This window comes from Hippopotamus amphibius, chromosome 9, assembly GCF_030028045.1.
Source record: "Hippopotamus amphibius kiboko isolate mHipAmp2 chromosome 9, mHipAmp2.hap2, whole genome shotgun sequence".
NCBI classification, from domain to species: domain Eukaryota; kingdom Metazoa; phylum Chordata; class Mammalia; order Artiodactyla; family Hippopotamidae; genus Hippopotamus; species Hippopotamus amphibius.
Window position 1 is genome coordinate 139,656,202 of NC_080194.1, and position 17,020 is coordinate 139,673,221.

The following is a 17,020-nucleotide window of genomic DNA, read 5'->3' on the forward strand; positions in this document are numbered from 1 at the left end:
GGAGGACCAGGTCCCACCCCAGAGGGGATTTCTGATATGCAGCCAACTTCCTGAAAGAGAATGCTTGGGAAAAAAACTACAACAGGTGGTGAAGTGGCCAGGAACGGGCTCCGTCTACCTCAACTCCAGGGGATAAGGAGACGCCTCGCCTGACAGGTGACAACTCGCTAGATTCCAGTCAACGGCTCCTCAAACGGCTTTTTTTTTTTTTTAATTTACAAGTAGGTGTAAATGTCAAAACTCTACAACCCAACAGAGACCTGGGCTTACCTGGGAGGGCCCTGGGGGACGGCTGACCACCTGGTCGGGCTCCTGGCTGCTCCTGATGCTGTCCTGTTGCTGATGCAGAAGCGCAAGGCCTGCCGCGATGTCACTGGGCACCAGGTCTGTGTCCTGGATGGAAGCCACTGCGGCTCATCACAAACCCCACGGGAGCGGCCCACGCGCTCCCAGGGGCCAGGTCACACACGCACACACGCGTGAAAAGGTGTTCTAAACAATATCTTCCTTTCAGGACTCCTGCACGTGAGCTTCGTGTTTCTTACTGTCCTGCCCTCGGACAAACCCACTCGAGAACAGTGATATTTTACTCATCTCTATTCTCAGATTTCACTTCAAGGGACTCAGCTATTTTTAATCTACTTCATGTCACCCATGAAGCGGAGGAGTAAGTGGGTAAATCCGCCCTCTGTGTACTAAGGTCTGATTTTGGCCCAGGTTTACACTCTCACGGCTCGAGATGCTGAGAAGGTCTTGTTGACGGAGTCCACGGCAGAGATTTATGAGGCTGGACTTATACTCACTGAGCAGAACAAGCCTCAAAAAGATCCTCACACTAGGAAAGCCAGAGTGAGTGTCCAGAGCCTGACCTGACCCTCTCTGCCCAGCGGCTCTGGTCCACAAGAAACCAGGTACTGGCCACTCGGCCACTTGAGCCATCAGTTCTGCCCATGATGCAGGTTAAGACATCCTCTGAGAATAGCCAGATTCTCTTCCTCCTTCTTCCAACAATCTTAAGACCAGGCTGAAGTGCTCTTTTCAAATTATTTAGTGGGATAGACTCCTCTAATCTCTACGTACAGCCAGGCGTTAGGCTACGGGGCCAGCGCTGCACAAGGCAGGCCTGTACACCAGGAGAGCAAAAGTCCCGCAGGCGTGCACGACACCAAGAGAACTCCTCTCTCTCATTTGGTTGCAATACTGAACATAACAGCAATTTTCAGAGATCATTATAAGAAAAGACAGACATTGGATGTGAAAGAAAAATGTTTCTAAATCACTGAAGAAACTACTCTAGAATGATTACAGCTTTCTGCACTACAACCGTCTTTAAAAGGAGAAAAATCTACCATTTCTATCACGCCACAAAGTTGTAAGAACCCAGGGTCTGTGGAGGGCTGACACTGCCTGGACCTGGCATCTGCTGAGAACCAGCTAGACAGAGGATGTAGGAAAAGACAACAGGCAAGTGATTCTCAAAATGGACAGGTTCCACCATTTAGTTCCTTAAAAACTAATTCAACATCTTAATGCTGTAACAGATGGGTGTCAACACAAGGATGCGCTGACCAGGGCATGGGGCCTGGGAACACAGGGCCCTGGGTCCCCTCTCCCTGGAGCTCCAGGGTGCTCACCCCAGGGCACACCCCCACCCGCCCCACCCACAGAGGACTCACTCTCAGGAGCTTTTTTACTGGGTTGGCCAAAAAGTTCGTTCGGTCTTAAGTAAAAATAAAAGACACATTTTTCATTTTCACCAAGAATTTTAGTGAACAACGTATTCACTAACCAAATGAATGTTTTGGCCAACCCGATATGTCAACAGGGAGCCGGGATCAAAGCACAGAGAACTCATCCTCCCCAAAGCAGTGTTTACGTAAGCAGAAGAAAGAGACCGGACCAGACCCCGTCGGCTTACTGAAAAGTAGGTTGAGAAAAGCTCTGCCGTACTCGAAAAAGCAACTCGAGTATGGTCGTCTGTGCCAACACAGCAGCACAGGAACTTGATTCTCGTTTCCCACACGCTTGTAGCTGCCGTCCTGAGGCCGTCGAGGAACTGGCTGGACTCATGACTGTCCAGGTGATGGGGGCCCACAGCGGGGCACGGGGCTGTGCTCCCCCCCAGTGGGTCAAAGACGATGAAGATGGCGACCACGGTGGAGACGACGATGATCCAGCTGCAAGACAGGAGGGGAGGCTGGGCAGCCGCGGGCCGAGGGCCCCTTCCGTGGGGTCGCCCCCGGCATCTGCACAACTGTGGCTCTCCGCACCAAGGCAGGTGGGGATCTCCCAGAACCTGGCGGAGGCGGGCAACTTGCTTCTTCTAGAAAGTTCCTTATGAGCCCCCGGACAACCCAGGCCTGACAAAGATCAGAACCCCAAAGGCCACAAAAGGAAAAGGGAGCTGTCTGGTGGGCAAAGCCAGGGCCGGGGCAGGGAAGCCCCTTGACCTTGACCTGGGCCTACTCCCCAGGGCCTCAGGGTTCCCCTCGGTAAAACCAAAAGAAGCTTCCCGAGCCACGAGATGCTCTCACGGGTCTTTCATTCACACGCTTCAATATTTCTAGGTTGCCCGCGATGCACCAGGCACCGACGGTCCACCGCGTGTACCCCTGGAAGGTGACCCGAGAAGGGCCGCCAGGGCTTCTGCCACGAGGCTCGGGGGGCGGCAGGGGTCTGCATCCCCTTATTTACAGCACGAGGGACATGACTAGATCATCTGTAAGATTTTTAGCCTGGAAAAGGCAAAAACCTTATTCCTCTGTAGCAATTCCAGACACTGTATTTCTTCCTGTTTTTGGTTTTTGCTCTGTTTTGGTCTTTAGGTTTCTTCTGTCTTATTAGGGTGGGGAGGGAATGCAGAAAAAATGAGAATGTGTTAGGATGGAAACCACATCAACAAATGCATAATGGAAGATGAGCTATTCCTCACGTATAAACAAGTGTCTCAGCATTTTTACGATTTTCTTGAAAAGATCCACTGTCTAACTATTTTAGGAAGCCTGCATGACACTGGGCCACCTCAGTTACTCTGAAGGTATTTGTTTACCTCCAACTCGAGTGCATTTTAGACAAGAAATTGCAGGAGAAGATGAGACCTCACCTGACCACGACGGTTGCAATGATGCCATTCCCCACAGTCCTGTCACACCGAACACCGTCTGCTATCCAGGCGGCCCCCAGGGACGCCCAGACCATCTCCGGCAGGAAGAGGGCCAGACGCACGTACAGCAGCTTGGACATAGATTTCCGTGGTCCAGGATTACAAATGGTCCCTGAAACACAGAAAATATTCACACTGATCACCTGCCTCCCCAGAGATGAGGAGTTTCCTTTCCACAGAAACACAGCTGTCACAGCACACATATCTGTACTGTATGCAGAGCTACCATCTGACTTTTTCTTCCCGTAACTGGGAATCAGTGCCTAAGTTTGAGACAAAGAGACAAAGTGAGGGATGGGAAAGACGACAAAAAGCCTCAGATTCATTTCTAAGACTTACCAGCACTTAAAAACACTTCTGGGTTCTAACTACAGTGACCATAAAATCATTGTCCAAATTGGGATACTTCTGAGAGCAAAGAGAGGCTCTATTAATAATTATGCTAGGACAATCAGCTGTCACAGGCAAACAGGGGCGTAGTACGGTCACCCAGGAAGATTCAGGCACTATCCAAAACACCCCGCATCCAGTATTCTTTAATCCTCACAATAATGGTGACATAGTCATCATCCCATTTCACAGATGAGGAAGCTGAGGCTCAGAGAGCTTAGTAAGCGCTTTCTAAAATGTAATCCAGGTTTACAAGACCCAGGCTCTCTGACTCACCAACGCCCCATGGTCCTCACTTTTGGGAAGCGAACAATTCTGATGTGCGAGACCATGTGCAGAAGCCCACCATTTAGACACAACAATTAAAACTGTGTTTGTAAAACAAATCCAAGTATCATTAGAGGCGTGTGCTTTAATTCTTGATGTAAAACATCAACTCTCTCTCTTTGGGAAAAAGCTGTGATAAACACCGATGTAAGCAACATAAAAATGCCGCATGATTAAACCAAAAACAGTGACTGAAAAAAAATCCAAGATCTAAAAAATTATTTGATAAGGAAATAGCTTTTAAATTCCCAAAGCTATTTTCCATTAGAATGGATTACTTAGAGTCACATTTTAAAATATTAGACACTATCAGGCCTCATTTTTGGCACAAAGACAAAATGTCCTAAGACAACTGGAACAGCACTGTCTCTCTCCGAGGGACGACGTGCGCAGGTGTGTGAAAACAAGCCCGCCTCTGGGGCGTGCTGTGTATTACCACATCACAACAGCCAAGCAGCAGAGAGGAACAGGGAGCAGCATCAAATCATACAGTGAAGGGCAGACCTTGGAAGTGGAGGGCGTTCTCTCAAAACATGGTAGTCACAAGGGTGGATCTTCCCTAATTAAACCTCCCACGTGGTTGAAACAGTAGGACTTCATCAGAGGGTTCTCAAGTCAAAACCAGAAACTACCCCAATACCAAGATTCTACAGTGAAGACCAAGAAAGGGATAAACACACGAGCATCAGTTTTCTGGATAAAGATGACTGAGTTCTCTTCGTTCCAAACGCACCCTTACAATGCATGCTGTTTTGTTTAGAGATGTATCAGCCAAAAAGCTCCATAAACAGGGTCTTTCCATTCAAATGACAGATGAATTATTGAGATGGCTTACGACACAGAAGGGGCAATGGGGCTTATCCACGTGTCAGTAATCAAGTCTACAAGGTGCTCACAGGTATTAAAAGATACATCTGAAGTTTATAACTTGTAAAAAAACTCTGATTTTGTGCAGGTAACGCATGTAAAGGGTGAAAAGATCAAACAGCTCAAGCGAGTATAAAGAAAATACTACCACTGAACCCCAGCCCTCAGTCACCTTCCCTCAAAGTAAACTCAGTCACATGTATAGCCTCCCAGAGAGTCTGCACATAAAACAGGTAAATGTATCCCTTTAGGAAAAAGTAGCAAACTACATACAGCGTCCTGTACCTGTTATATTGGATTTCACTCCTTATCCATTCACAAAGCATTTCGCATTCTTTTTAACAGGTGCACAGGAGCCCATCATACAAATGAGTGACGCAAACAAACCGGTGGCCTATTGACATGCACTTGGTTTGTTCCAACGTTTCGTGCCTACAAACAACACCACAGTGAACTTCAACTATTTTGCACACATGTAAACATATAGGAAAAAAACTGACACACATACACACACAGCCAAATTGGGCTTCCAAGAGATTCAACACATCTACATGCCCATCAACAAAATGAACTGCCTGTTTCTGCAGAGCGGAAGGGAGGTTCTGGGGAAGGTGTTCCCTGTTCCTCTAGGAAAACCCAGAAACAACAGTCTCACAGCCGCACAGCCTCACCAACCCAATGTATCACCCTGATGAACTTTCCTTATTGTGACTGAGGCTGTATGTATTTTTATATACATAAAAATCTTTTTTTACTTATTTTACTGTTCACCATCTTTGCCCATTTTTGTACCGCCTATTGGTCTTTTTCTTATTTGCTGTAGAGCCCTTCTATATTAAGGAGACTGGCTCTAAGTCTCATGCTACAACGTTTTTTCCCATTTGTCTTTTTTTCTTTGAAAAAATAAGAGAAAATTTTTATTTCAAACAGTTTCAGTGATATGTATGCTACAGCAAAGGTTGGCTGTAACAGCAGTTCCATTTCAAACCTGAATCGACGCACAAATGGGACACTTTAGCAATGATCAATTACTGCTAAAACGTGGATTAAATCCAGCAATATGCCAATTCTGACATTTATTATAGCGCCTGTTATTTATTTTAGTAGTCGAGGCTAATTTTCATCAGAAGAAAATGAAAACAGCCTTACAGCTTCTACTGAGGTGATGTGCTGTATCCCCAGCAAAGCTCTGAAATTATACCCCTAGGTTGTTAAGAGAGATTCTGACTTCATCCAAACACACTAGCTAACTGAAAACCTTCTGTCATCGTCCCCGGTTGGCTTATCCGGCCCTAAGCACCCACCGGTCTTTTTTTCTTTACCTTTATGGTATTCTTCACTGAAATTTATCAATATTTCATAATTTTAATATTTAAATTTAATATTTAAAATAAAGCATATTGATGTCATTGATTTGTAACAAACTGGCAATTTAACATGCTTTTGTAGAATACTATCTTCAGTTCAGTTGTGGTATCTTTAGCTACAAGTATCAGAAAATCAAACTCAAACTGGTTTAAAAAACAAGCGGGGCCTGTCTTGACTCAAGGGACTGGAAACGCAGGGCCAGGATGGCGGGGGTGCCCTCTGCTGCTCAGCCCCGCCCTCCTCTGCACTGGGCTCCTCCTGGGCTGTGAGGGGAGGCTTCGCAGGTCTCAACAGCTCACTCACGCACAGCGTCATCCAGAAGGAAAACAGTGTGCTGCTTCTGGATCTTTCCCAGAGGAGCAGGGAAGGGCTCCCCTGGAACCTCTCAGGAACCTCCCAGTCCTGCACCAACCCCGACAGAGCAGGATCCCTCCTGCGCTGGGCAGAGGGCCGGTTTCTGACGCACTTGCTTGGTATATGAGGAGCTGGGGGATGTCCTGAATAAAACTGGTTCTGCTTGGAGGACGCTGCTGGATAGGCAACCCGCCCTGACACCCGGCACCACGGGCACCAGGAGCTCTGATGTGTGATGTGTGACGGTGCCCGCGAGGAGGAGCCTGAGGCAGGCAGGCTGCCGTCCATCCAGCACAGGCACGTGACTGTGCCCTGACACCACCAAAAACATCTGAAGAAAAACGTTTAAGGACAAAAAAGCTCATACTTAACCCACCATTACAGCTGTAAACCTGGTGTACTACACAGAACGTGATGTGAACAGACAGGGAAACTAGATTAGATACACTGTGCCTGTGACACCAACCTATTTCACCTTTCAGAAAATCTAACCTCACTATGAACCTTGCAGCATTAAAGCCACGTCGTACACATTTCAGCTCCTTCCTTTCCTTCAGCACCAGCACCAAGGACAATCCAGACTTGGGGTCCGACACAGACCACAGAAGTGGGACCATCTTTGATCCAGACCCCACGCGTTCATGTTTTCAGAGGTAAACTAAAATACCCAGAGCTCTATTTTCTACATGACTGCAGTATGCAGGCACATGCCACACTTCTTGGTCATCCAAACCCTAAGGTCTTGTTCTCATGAAACACTTTGCCACGAACATTTCTCCCCATGAACTACCATCTTTATAAGTTTCAGTCTATCGTTCCACACTGTCGAGATCTTGATTCTGTCACCCAGGGAATCAGCTACTTAGTCCCTTCCAGTTTTATCATCACCTACAACTGTAAGCACCCCTCCTACGCCCTGATTCAAGCAGCAACAAAACACTGAAGCACACTGGAGGGCAGCATGCCATGCAGTCCCGCCTTTGATTGGTGAGATTTTTTATTTACACCAGTAAATTAAAAAAAAAATAAAATTATACCGGCGTTTCCTTATTAGCCACCAGAGTGCTCAGCTCATCCTGCAAACACAGTAATTGACAAGGAAGGTTTCCAACATTTTTAGACATTCTCAGCTAAGTGACTGTCTGCAGAAAATGGTAACATATAGAAAAAAATTATCATTAAGAAGAGATGTAACTCTTATAACTCATTAATAAAGGATAAAGAACCCAACCTAAAATTGGGCAAAGGATCTGAATAGACATTTCTCTAAAAATAATACAAAAATGGCCACTGAGCACATGAAAAGATGCTCAATATCACTGGTCATCAAGGAAATGCAAATTAAAGCCACAAGATACCATTTCATATCTACTGGGATGGCTATGATCAAAAAGTCAGGTAATAAGTGTTGGTGAGGATGTGGAGAAACTGGAGCCCTTATAAAGTGTGGGTGGGAAAGAAAAATGGTATAGCTGCTTGGAAAACAGTCTGGCAGTTCCTCAGAAAGTTGAACAGATTTACTGTATGATCTAGCAATACCACCCCTAGGTACATATCCCAGAGAAATAAAAACATATGGGTGGGACTTCACTGGTAGTCCAGTGGTTAAGAATCTGCCTTCCAATGCAGGGGACATGGGTTCGATCCCTGGTCCGCGAACTAAGATCCCACATGCCTTGCGCCACATCTACTTAGCCCGCAAGCTCTGGAGCCCGCGTACCACAGCTAGAGAGCCTATGCACCACAACAAAGAGCCTATATGCCATAAAGAAAGATCCCGCATGTCTCAATGAAGATCTGGCATGCTGCAATTAAGACCCAACACAGCCAACTAAACAATAAATAAATACTAAACAAATAAAAAAAACCATTCCCTCCATAAAGCCTGTCTCTAGTGTTTTAAAAAAAAAAAGGGTATATAAAACATGTATGTGATTCCAGTGGATTCTTGAGCACAGTGTTTGGAATTGTTACTATCCAACAACAGACCCTGTTCTAATAATGTAGGTGTAATAACAAGCAAATAAACCCTTAACTATCTTTCAAAAAAAATAAGTAAATACATAAAACACGTATGTGAAAGTTCAAAGCAGCATTATTTGTAACAGCCAAAAAATGGAAACTACCCAAATGTCCCCCAACTGCCAGATGGATAAGTAAACTGCAGTATATCCACTCAGTGCAATAGTACTCAGCCAAAGAATGGAATGAAGTACTGATGCTTTAACACGGATAAACGTTGAAAACGTTATCCCAAGTTTAAGAAGCCAGACCCAAAGGCCACTTCGTGGATGAGTCCACCTATGTGATGTCCAGAACAGGCAAATCTACAGACAGGAAATAGAGAAGTAGATGCCTAAGGCTGAGGTGATGGAGTTGGGGAGAAATGAGAAGTAATTGCTTGTGGGTACAGGATTTCTTTTGGGGGTGATAACATGTTCTAAAATTGACTGCGAGGAGGGTTGCACAGCTCTGTGAATGTACGAAAAATCACTGAATTGTACACTTCAAATGGATGAATTGTATGCTATGTGAATTATATCTCAAAAAAGTTATTAAAAAAGAAGAGGTGTTGGAAATTCCCTGGCGGTCCAGTGGCTAGGATTCTGCGCCTCCATTGCAGGGGGCCCAGGTTCGATCCCTGGTCTGGGAACTAAGATCCCGCATGCCACGCAACCAAAAAGGAAAAAAAAAAAAAAGAAGAGGTGTCAAACAGAAAAGACTAGTGCTTACCTTTCATGCTGACACACACGATGGTGGACACGGTGCATATGATAAGGGCCAGGAGAAGCAGGAGGACGATGAGGTAGCTGCTGAGCAGGGCACCACCTGCACAGTCCAGCTTCTCTCTGTGCATGAGATAGAGCGTCAGGATGCCGATCCACCTGCGGGACACTGAGGGTCAGAGGTGGAATCCAAGGAGCCGCCTTGTAAAACACGGTTGGGAGGAAGCAAAATGAGTTAATATTTTCCCTAACAAGGCGAGGTTCACTTTGGAATTGAATCTCCCTCAATAAAAGATTTACTAAGTCAACTAAAGAGTATGGCTTTCTTTTTCATTTTTAATGAGTTTTATACTTTCTATGCTTACATCATTGCTTTTCTTCTGTGCCTGCTGTAATACACTTAAAGCCTTAAGCAAGCAAATATAACGTGAACTGCTGGAAGGCGGCCCCATCATGACTCCAAGACATGCACCTGGTGAACAAAGTACATGCTTGTTCAATTATCAACAAGAGAATTTTTACTTCTGTGGATTAACAAGAAATTGACAGGGACTTCCTGGAGCAGCAGTTAACAATCCGCCTGCCAACACAGGGGACCCGGGTTCGATCCCATATGCCACGGGGCAACTAAGCCTGAGAGCTCTAGAGCCTGTGTGCTGCAACTAGAGAGCCCGCATGCTGCAACTAAGACCTGATGCAGCAATAAATAATTAACTGAAAAGAAAGAAACTGACAAACACACATGGTAATCTGCTGTGTGTAGTACAAAAACAAGATGATGAGAAGCAAGCTATGGAAACACGTTTCGTGGTGAACACTGATCAATGTAAAAGGCAAGGACGGTGGACTCACACGGATATTTTGCAATTCAGGGCAGAACAACGAGAGGCAGCACCAAACAACGCAACGTGATAGTGACTCTTCACTAGAGTTATTTCAGAATCGAGCAGGGAACCATTTGGCAAGAATGCGGTATGAGGGATTCAAGGCCAGAAGGGGAACTGGACTAGCTAACTTCTTATGCTTTTGTCGGTTTTGTGATGTTATGACTCCTCGTCTGGAAATAATAATGGGAAATGATCTCGGAAAGACTGGCTCTAAAAACTAAAACGACGGGGAAGCAGATCATAATATGTCATGTTCTTAAATTCCTTTCCCCTCAAGAATCTACTTTTTTTTTTTTTTAATAACGATGGTCTTACTCTTTGCTCAGACCCTCCGGGACTGACTTCAGGCGCCCAATCCCACTTCCCACGGGGTCCAGATTTTGAAAGACGAGAGTAAATGCCGGTCCTGCGCGCGGCGAACGGATTCAGCCACCACCGGCTCAGGAACGGCACGAAGGGGACAGCTGCCAGTCCCGCGTTCGGCAGATACAAGATGCTGCGCGTTTCCATGAGAACGCCGGAGTGACTCAGGGGCGATGCAGGGGGCTGCTCCGGCTCGAGGCGGGAGGTCCCGGGGGCCCGGCGGCTCCGGCCCGGGTCTCGGGGCCCCGCGCCCCCGCTCTGGGCCGCCGCAGCGGCGGTAGGACCAGGGACGAGCGCGCAGGGCGGGCGCGGCGTCCCTCCGCTCGGCCTCCTCGGCCCCGCTCCCGCCTCCGCCCGCCGCCCGCCGAGCCCGCGCCCTCACCACAGCACTCTCACGAACAGCTCGAAGATCCCCGGGAAGACCAGGTCGTCGCTGGCGATGGCCCAGCGCCGGCCGAACAGCACCATCCCCGGCATGGCGAAGACCCCGCCGTCCAGGCCCGGGCCTGCCGGCCGCGAACGCCTCACCCCCGAGAGCCCAGCGCCCTGGCGTCGCCACCGCCGGACTGAGACTCCGCGCAGGCGCACGCGGGATGGGGCGGGGCGAGGGGGCGGAGGGGGCGGAGCGTGCCTAGCCCGGCGCACGCGCACTGAGCACGGAGCCCACGCAGCCGCTGCAGGGCCTCTGCGCCTGCGCAGATGCGCCGAGCCGGAAGAAGCAGGTGGACTGCATAGGGGTCTTCGCAGCTGTGCAGTTAATTCTGCTGTTATCTTTTGTTTTTGTTTGCTTGTTTGCTGTTACCTTTTTGCAGATGGGGACTCTTCCCGCCCTGACGGGTTAGCTAGCCCAGAGACCGCCAGCAGTTAGTGGCGGGTCTGGGCCTCATACACAGGTCTGTGAGGCTGCGCGCCTGTGACGAAGTTGCCCCCAGCGCCGCCCGATGCTGGGGTCAGGAGCGCCTCGTTAGGAGCTATCCCCTGAAGCCACACGGCCGCTTGGTGCTGGGGAGGGGGGAGTAGCCTGATCTGCCCTCCTTCCTCCGAGCAGGTCGTAAATTCTGACCGCTTCTCCACCCTGGTCCGAGACCCCTTCATCACGTGCCTGACCCGGTCTCCCCACTGCTCCCCCGGACTCCGCCACCCCACCGTACAGCAGCTGGGGTGACCTTGTGGAGTCGTCAAACCAGGCCCATCAGCTTAGGCTCTTGCAAGGCTGCACTCTGTGCATGAAATAGACTCCAAACCCTTACAGAAGCTTTCGCCTGGTAGTCACACAGCGCAAGTCCATAAATGCGTGGCTACCTGTCTCCCCGGGTTAGGGTTGTTACTTTCTCCCTCCTTCTCTCCAGTGCCTGCCGCCTTGTTTCCCCCTCTGAAGTACATCAAGCTTCTTCTCGCCCCGAGGTTTTTACACTCTCCATTTCCTCTGCCAGGGATGCCCTTCCCACAGGTATTTCCCTGTCACTCTCTCACTCCATTCAGGCCTCAGCTCTAGTGTCACTGCCTCAAGAACCTTCCCTGGCCGCTTTAAAACCGCCCACTCATCGGTTCACATCCCCTTGCCCACTTTTAGTTTTCTTCATAGCACTTAATCACTCCCTGACATTGTAAGGTTTGTCACCGCTCACCTCCCACCTAGAGTGTGTAAGTTGCCTGAGCTTGGGAACCTTGTCCATCTTGTTACACACCGCAATGCACATAATAGAGCAAATTGAATGCACTTACTAAATACTTGATTAATGAAGAAACAAACATTAAATGTCAAATTTTTCCAAGTCTGAAATCCCTTCAGGGGTCTTCTAAAGAACAGAATTTCAGAGTTAAAAATAATAATGAAATTGTATTGATGGTTGTGAAAATGACACAGGGAATTGTAAACAAGGAAGTTATGAGACTTTTTAGAAAAAGAATCATTCAATCATTCATAAAATAAATATTTATTGGGCCCTTGGTGTGGCCAGAAGTGACAGGTCAGGGAAGATTTCCCTGAAGAAGATATTAAAATGAGATCTGGGGGAAGAGTAGGAATTAAGGTGAAAAAGGGTGATTCAGAAGCTGGAAGGTTGTGCCTGTGATCACATACATTCTTTTTGTTTTTTTCTTCGTTTAAATAAAAGAGGGTGTTTATTAGAAGAACACAGTTTCTTGCAGGGACTCCAACAGCTGAAATGGGTTAAGAGCTGGAAACAGGCCTTTTTGCAGGACAGATCATGTTGTAATCACAAATGTTTACCTCCAGGTTTTGCAAGAACACGAATAGAGTATCCGAGAGGTCAGTCCTCCCTGTATAGTGCATAAGGGACTAGAATGTGGCTTCATTTCTGCTGGCTTTTTGATCCTTATGTGCGTTTATGCTGGCTTCAAACTTGTCAAGATCATGCTGGCAGACATTCATGAGCTCGGTCAGGGCTCTCTGAAAGGGTTCAACAGTTGGAAGGGCGCCTGGAGTCTGTGTGCGCAAATTAATTTTGCTCTCTGAAGCATGGGTTGTCGTGTAACCACAAAATTCCACTTCCGGTTCTTCATGATCATGTAACGAAGAGAATTTCCCAGGGTATGGTCCTCCTCGTGCAATACAAATGTCACACAGTGTCTATCTGTCCCAGCTGCCTGGACCATCTCCAGGGTTGTTTTCCTCTCGCCTTCACCCATTGGGGTCTTCAATCCAGATATTTTCCTTTCCAGCTCCTGATCCTCTTCTATGGCGGGGGGCGGGAGGGGGGGGTGGCTTCTGGGATGCTGAGGTGGTGCTGGTGGGCCTGAGGCTCTGCTGCATACCTCTAAGAGTGCAGATGCAGCAGGAAGGAAGAACTAACACATTCTCTTAAATGTAACAGTTTCCTTTTGCAGACTGGATTTGTAAGGTTTAGCAATAAGATAATGCTTCCGCATAAACTTTTGTTAGTAAAGGTAAAGATACTGTGAACTTAATGATACAAATGTTAACAACATACCATGAAACTATATAATTTCAAAGAGATAGTAAACATTTTTTTAAGGTAAGTGTATTTTGTGTAGTCCTAATCACTGCAGGTACATTTCCATGTAACATTATTCCATTGATTGAATTAGAGCTATTTTAAAATATATTATGCCATCATGTGATCATGTCATACAAAGCATATGCAGCCCCTTATTTTACACATTTTTTTTTTCAATTTTCTGCTATTAAAAAAGCTATTTTACAATAGAGGTTTAAAAAAAGTCAACTTTAAAAAATAACTATTTTTTGTTACTTCCAAAATGAGATATCCAAGTCAAAGCATAGCTCTTGAAAAGGTGAATGACCCATCATGAGTTTTAAATGATGAAAAATTTCAAATACAAAGAAGATGTCTGATACCTAAGGACCCACCATCCAGATTTAACAAGGGATAACATCCTGCCATATTTGCTTCATCTTGAATTTGGGGGGCAGGTACACCTTTGATATCCTTCCCTGCTTGTTCTTTTAGGTTAATGTCACTATGTATTTGCAAATAACAGTATGTATTCTTCAGAGATTTCTTGGCATTTCATTTTATCTTCATATTAACTTGGAGAAACTGATCTTCACTCTTTTTTTTTTCCAAGCTGATTCACATCTTCCTCTATTTCTCTGTTTAAGACTGGATTTCCTTTGAATAAATCCTTATGTTCTTTTCTTTAAAAAAATTTTATTTTTTATTTTTGGCTGCGTTGGGTCTTTGTTGCTGCACGTGGGCTTTCTCTAGTTGTGGCGAGCAGGGGCTACTTTTTGTTGTGGTGCTCAGGCTTCTCATTGCGGTGGCTTCTCTTGTTGTGGAGCACAGGCTCTAGGCGTGCGAGCTTCAGTAGTTGTGCCTTGCAGGCTCTAGAGCGCAGGCTCAGTAGTTGTGGTGCACGGGCTTAGTTGCTCCATGGCATATGGGATCTTCCCAGATCAGGGCTTGAACCCATGTCCTCTGTGTTGGCAGGCAGGTTCTTAACCTCTGCACACACCATGGAAGCCCAATCCCTATGTTCTGAGTGAGACTAATATCCTTGCATTTGATGTTTGCTGCTACTGTCTATGTCAGATGGAGGTGGGGGTGGGGGTTTAGCCAGATGATCTTTCAGTCAGTTGGATAGTTGTTTCTCTAAGTGTTCTTTAAAGTCCTGAGACCTTCAGTTCTCAGAACTTGAAGTAAAATCATTTAGTTTTAGGACACCAGTTTTTCTATTACAGAACTACTGTCTTAGAAAACTTATGAGTAAGTAGGTTCTGTATGTCCCTTCTGATTTGGTAAGAGTCAAGTATATAGTGTTTGCCAAAAGACTCACTTTTTTAAGTACTCAAGGCCACACTAGGTCAGAAATCTGGAGTATTATATTCTGGTAGTATAAAAAAGTATCCTTGTCATTATTTAAAAGGACTAGTGCTATAGTATGCTGCAAATTGCTTTTACATTGCAGGGACAATAGAGGGAATTGTTTCAGATCTGGAGGAGAACCCCCCTCCCCCCCAGCACCAGGCCCAGTTCAGTTGGTGGGGAAGGGAGCCTTGTTTATTGGGCAGAGTACAGGTTCCTTGGAAGTTCTACATTCAGCCACTAGAGGGTGAAGCACACAGGAGAAAAATCCACACAGAGCCCCAATCCAACCAACACTCATCAGCCCTCACTCAGATTGGTGGCTTTACAAGGTACCGGGGAGTCAATTTCTGAAGATTCACACTCTCTAACGAGGCCAAAACTACTAACGTTGTCAAATGCGTCAGAGGAACTCCTGCTGAACTGGCTTTAGCCAGCTTTCTTTTCTTAAAATTTACTTTTATTTACTTATTTTTGGCTGTGTTGGGACTTCGTTGCTCCACAAGGGCTTTCTCTAGTTGCATCGAGCGGGGGCTACTCTTCATTGCAGTGCAGGCTTCTCATTGCGGTGGCTTCTGTTGTTGTGGAGCACGGGCTATAGGCACAAGGGCTCTGTGGCACATGGGCTCAGTAGTTGTGGTGCATGGGGTTAGCTGCTCTGAGGCATGTGGGATCTTCCCAGACCAGGGCTCGAACCTGTGTCCCCTGCATTGGCAGGTGGATTCTTAACCACTGCGCCACCAGGGAAGTCCCTCCAGCCAGCTTTCAAGGCAGCTGCCCCAAGCTAAGCACAACGAAAGGGAGGGGAAAGAGGGTCCCCGAGGTCCTGAGTACTTAATGTGCACCAAGCTCTGTGTCGTGAGCTTCAGGACATGAGCTCGTTTACACCTCACAGAAATCCTGTGGCAGGAGTTTCTGCTGGTAGCAGAGCAGGAACAAGGCTCATGTTAAATCCAAGGTCAGAGCTAGAGCGTGGGGAGCCACGCCTCAACACAAGTCTGACCCCAAAGCTTGTGCTTTCCCTGGTGTTTCCACAAATCGGTTATGATTTCTGTTGAAACCGAGTCTTTGCTTGCCTTTCCAGGAAACTGTCCACCTGTTGGTATCTTTGGGAAGGCTGAGCTGGATCTTCCCTAGCAAGGCCTTCCACCTGCAGCTTTGTTTTCTCCACCCATTTCTTTGACCAGACTGTGAGGAAGCAGAAAACCTTTTTTTGGCCACACTGAGTAGCTTGTGGGAACCTGGTTCCCCAACCAGGGATGGAACCCGGGCCACTGTGGTGAAAGCACTGAGTCCTAACCACTGGACCACCAGGGAACTCCCTGGGAAATGTTCTTCAAACCCTGTGACTGACCTGGACAGGGAATGGACTGGTGCCTGTGGGCAGCCAACAGCCAGCAGCTCTTCACTTACTAAGTGGGCAAATTTGTTAACTTTGCTTTATTTCTCTTTCTGTTTACGTTAAAAAAAAAATTCACACAAATAAAGCAGCTCAACAGAAAGTATGAATTACCTGATGACCTTTATTCAGGTAGTGAGAGTAATTCTCTAACAGTGCCTGGTGAGGCGCATAAGACAGTTGCCTCTGTTCCCAGCATGTGCGAGGACGCGGCCCCGGCCCTCGCTCCCGAGGCACCTGTTCAGATGTCATCCTGGTGGGCCACAAGACGGTGGCAGCATCTCAGCCAGCTTTACAGTTACTTGAGCAGAAGGACGGAGGAGGAACTGACGCTTCATGACGCAGGGGGCGCGCGGAGGCCCCAGACCCTCGCTCTACACATTGTGCTCTCCAGAGAACGACCCCAGCTTGTGTTTGATTTACATGCACAAAACCAGGTGTGAGACCCCCCCACCCCGGTCTGGGCAGCAAGGAGTCTGCTCCGCTTAGGACAGGATTTCCCACCCTTCCTCCACACTATCAGAATCTTCCAAGGAGGATGAAAGCAGAGACTAAACCAGGATGCCAGAAAGATACTCTGATACACAAAAGCAAAGGCATTGGGAGGGAGGAATGAGAGAGAGAAGACAGGAGGTTAAACTATGCAGTCACACTGCCTATTTAGAAAGATGTTACGAGACACACTAGATAAAAATAAAACCCATCCAGTTCCCTTCCTCCACAAGATATTTTAATGCAGCAAGCAGGAAGACCACATCCTTCTCGTGATAAAGCACTGTTAGTATCCAACACTTTAACATTTATGGAGCATCACATAGAAACAAAGTCATGTGCTTTTGCATAAATCAAAAAAAAAAAAAAAAACC

At 47.0% G+C, this 17,020-nt stretch overlaps 1 protein-coding gene and 1 pseudogene across 8 annotated transcripts in view; both read right to left on the reverse strand.

Annotated features, from left to right (window-relative positions):
- Positions 1-11,004, reverse strand: part of DAGLB (diacylglycerol lipase beta) — a 28,222-nt gene extending 17,218 nt beyond the window's left edge. For 3 of the 8 annotated variants that reach the window (XM_057748546.1, XM_057748543.1, XM_057748542.1), the window contains exons 1-5: positions 10,828-11,004; positions 9,203-9,354; positions 3,104-3,275; positions 1,919-2,177; positions 271-393 (exon numbers count right to left, since the gene is read on the reverse strand). In XM_057748546.1, the coding sequence (XP_057604529.1) occupies positions 271-393; positions 1,919-2,177; positions 3,104-3,275; positions 9,203-9,354; positions 10,828-10,922 (801 nt within the window). In that variant the 5' untranslated portion in view covers positions 10,923-11,004. Of the gene's footprint in view, positions 1-270; positions 394-1,918; positions 2,178-3,103; positions 3,276-5,032; positions 5,165-9,202; positions 9,397-10,827 lie in introns of those variants that run through there. The other 5 variants (XM_057748547.1, XM_057748545.1, XM_057748544.1 and 2 more) reach the window with 5 other exon arrangements.
- Positions 11,005-12,747: 1,743 nt separating this feature from the next.
- Positions 12,748-16,492, reverse strand: LOC130861069 (DNA-directed RNA polymerases I and III subunit RPAC2-like; annotated as a pseudogene).
- Positions 16,493-17,020: the final 528 nt, after the last annotated feature.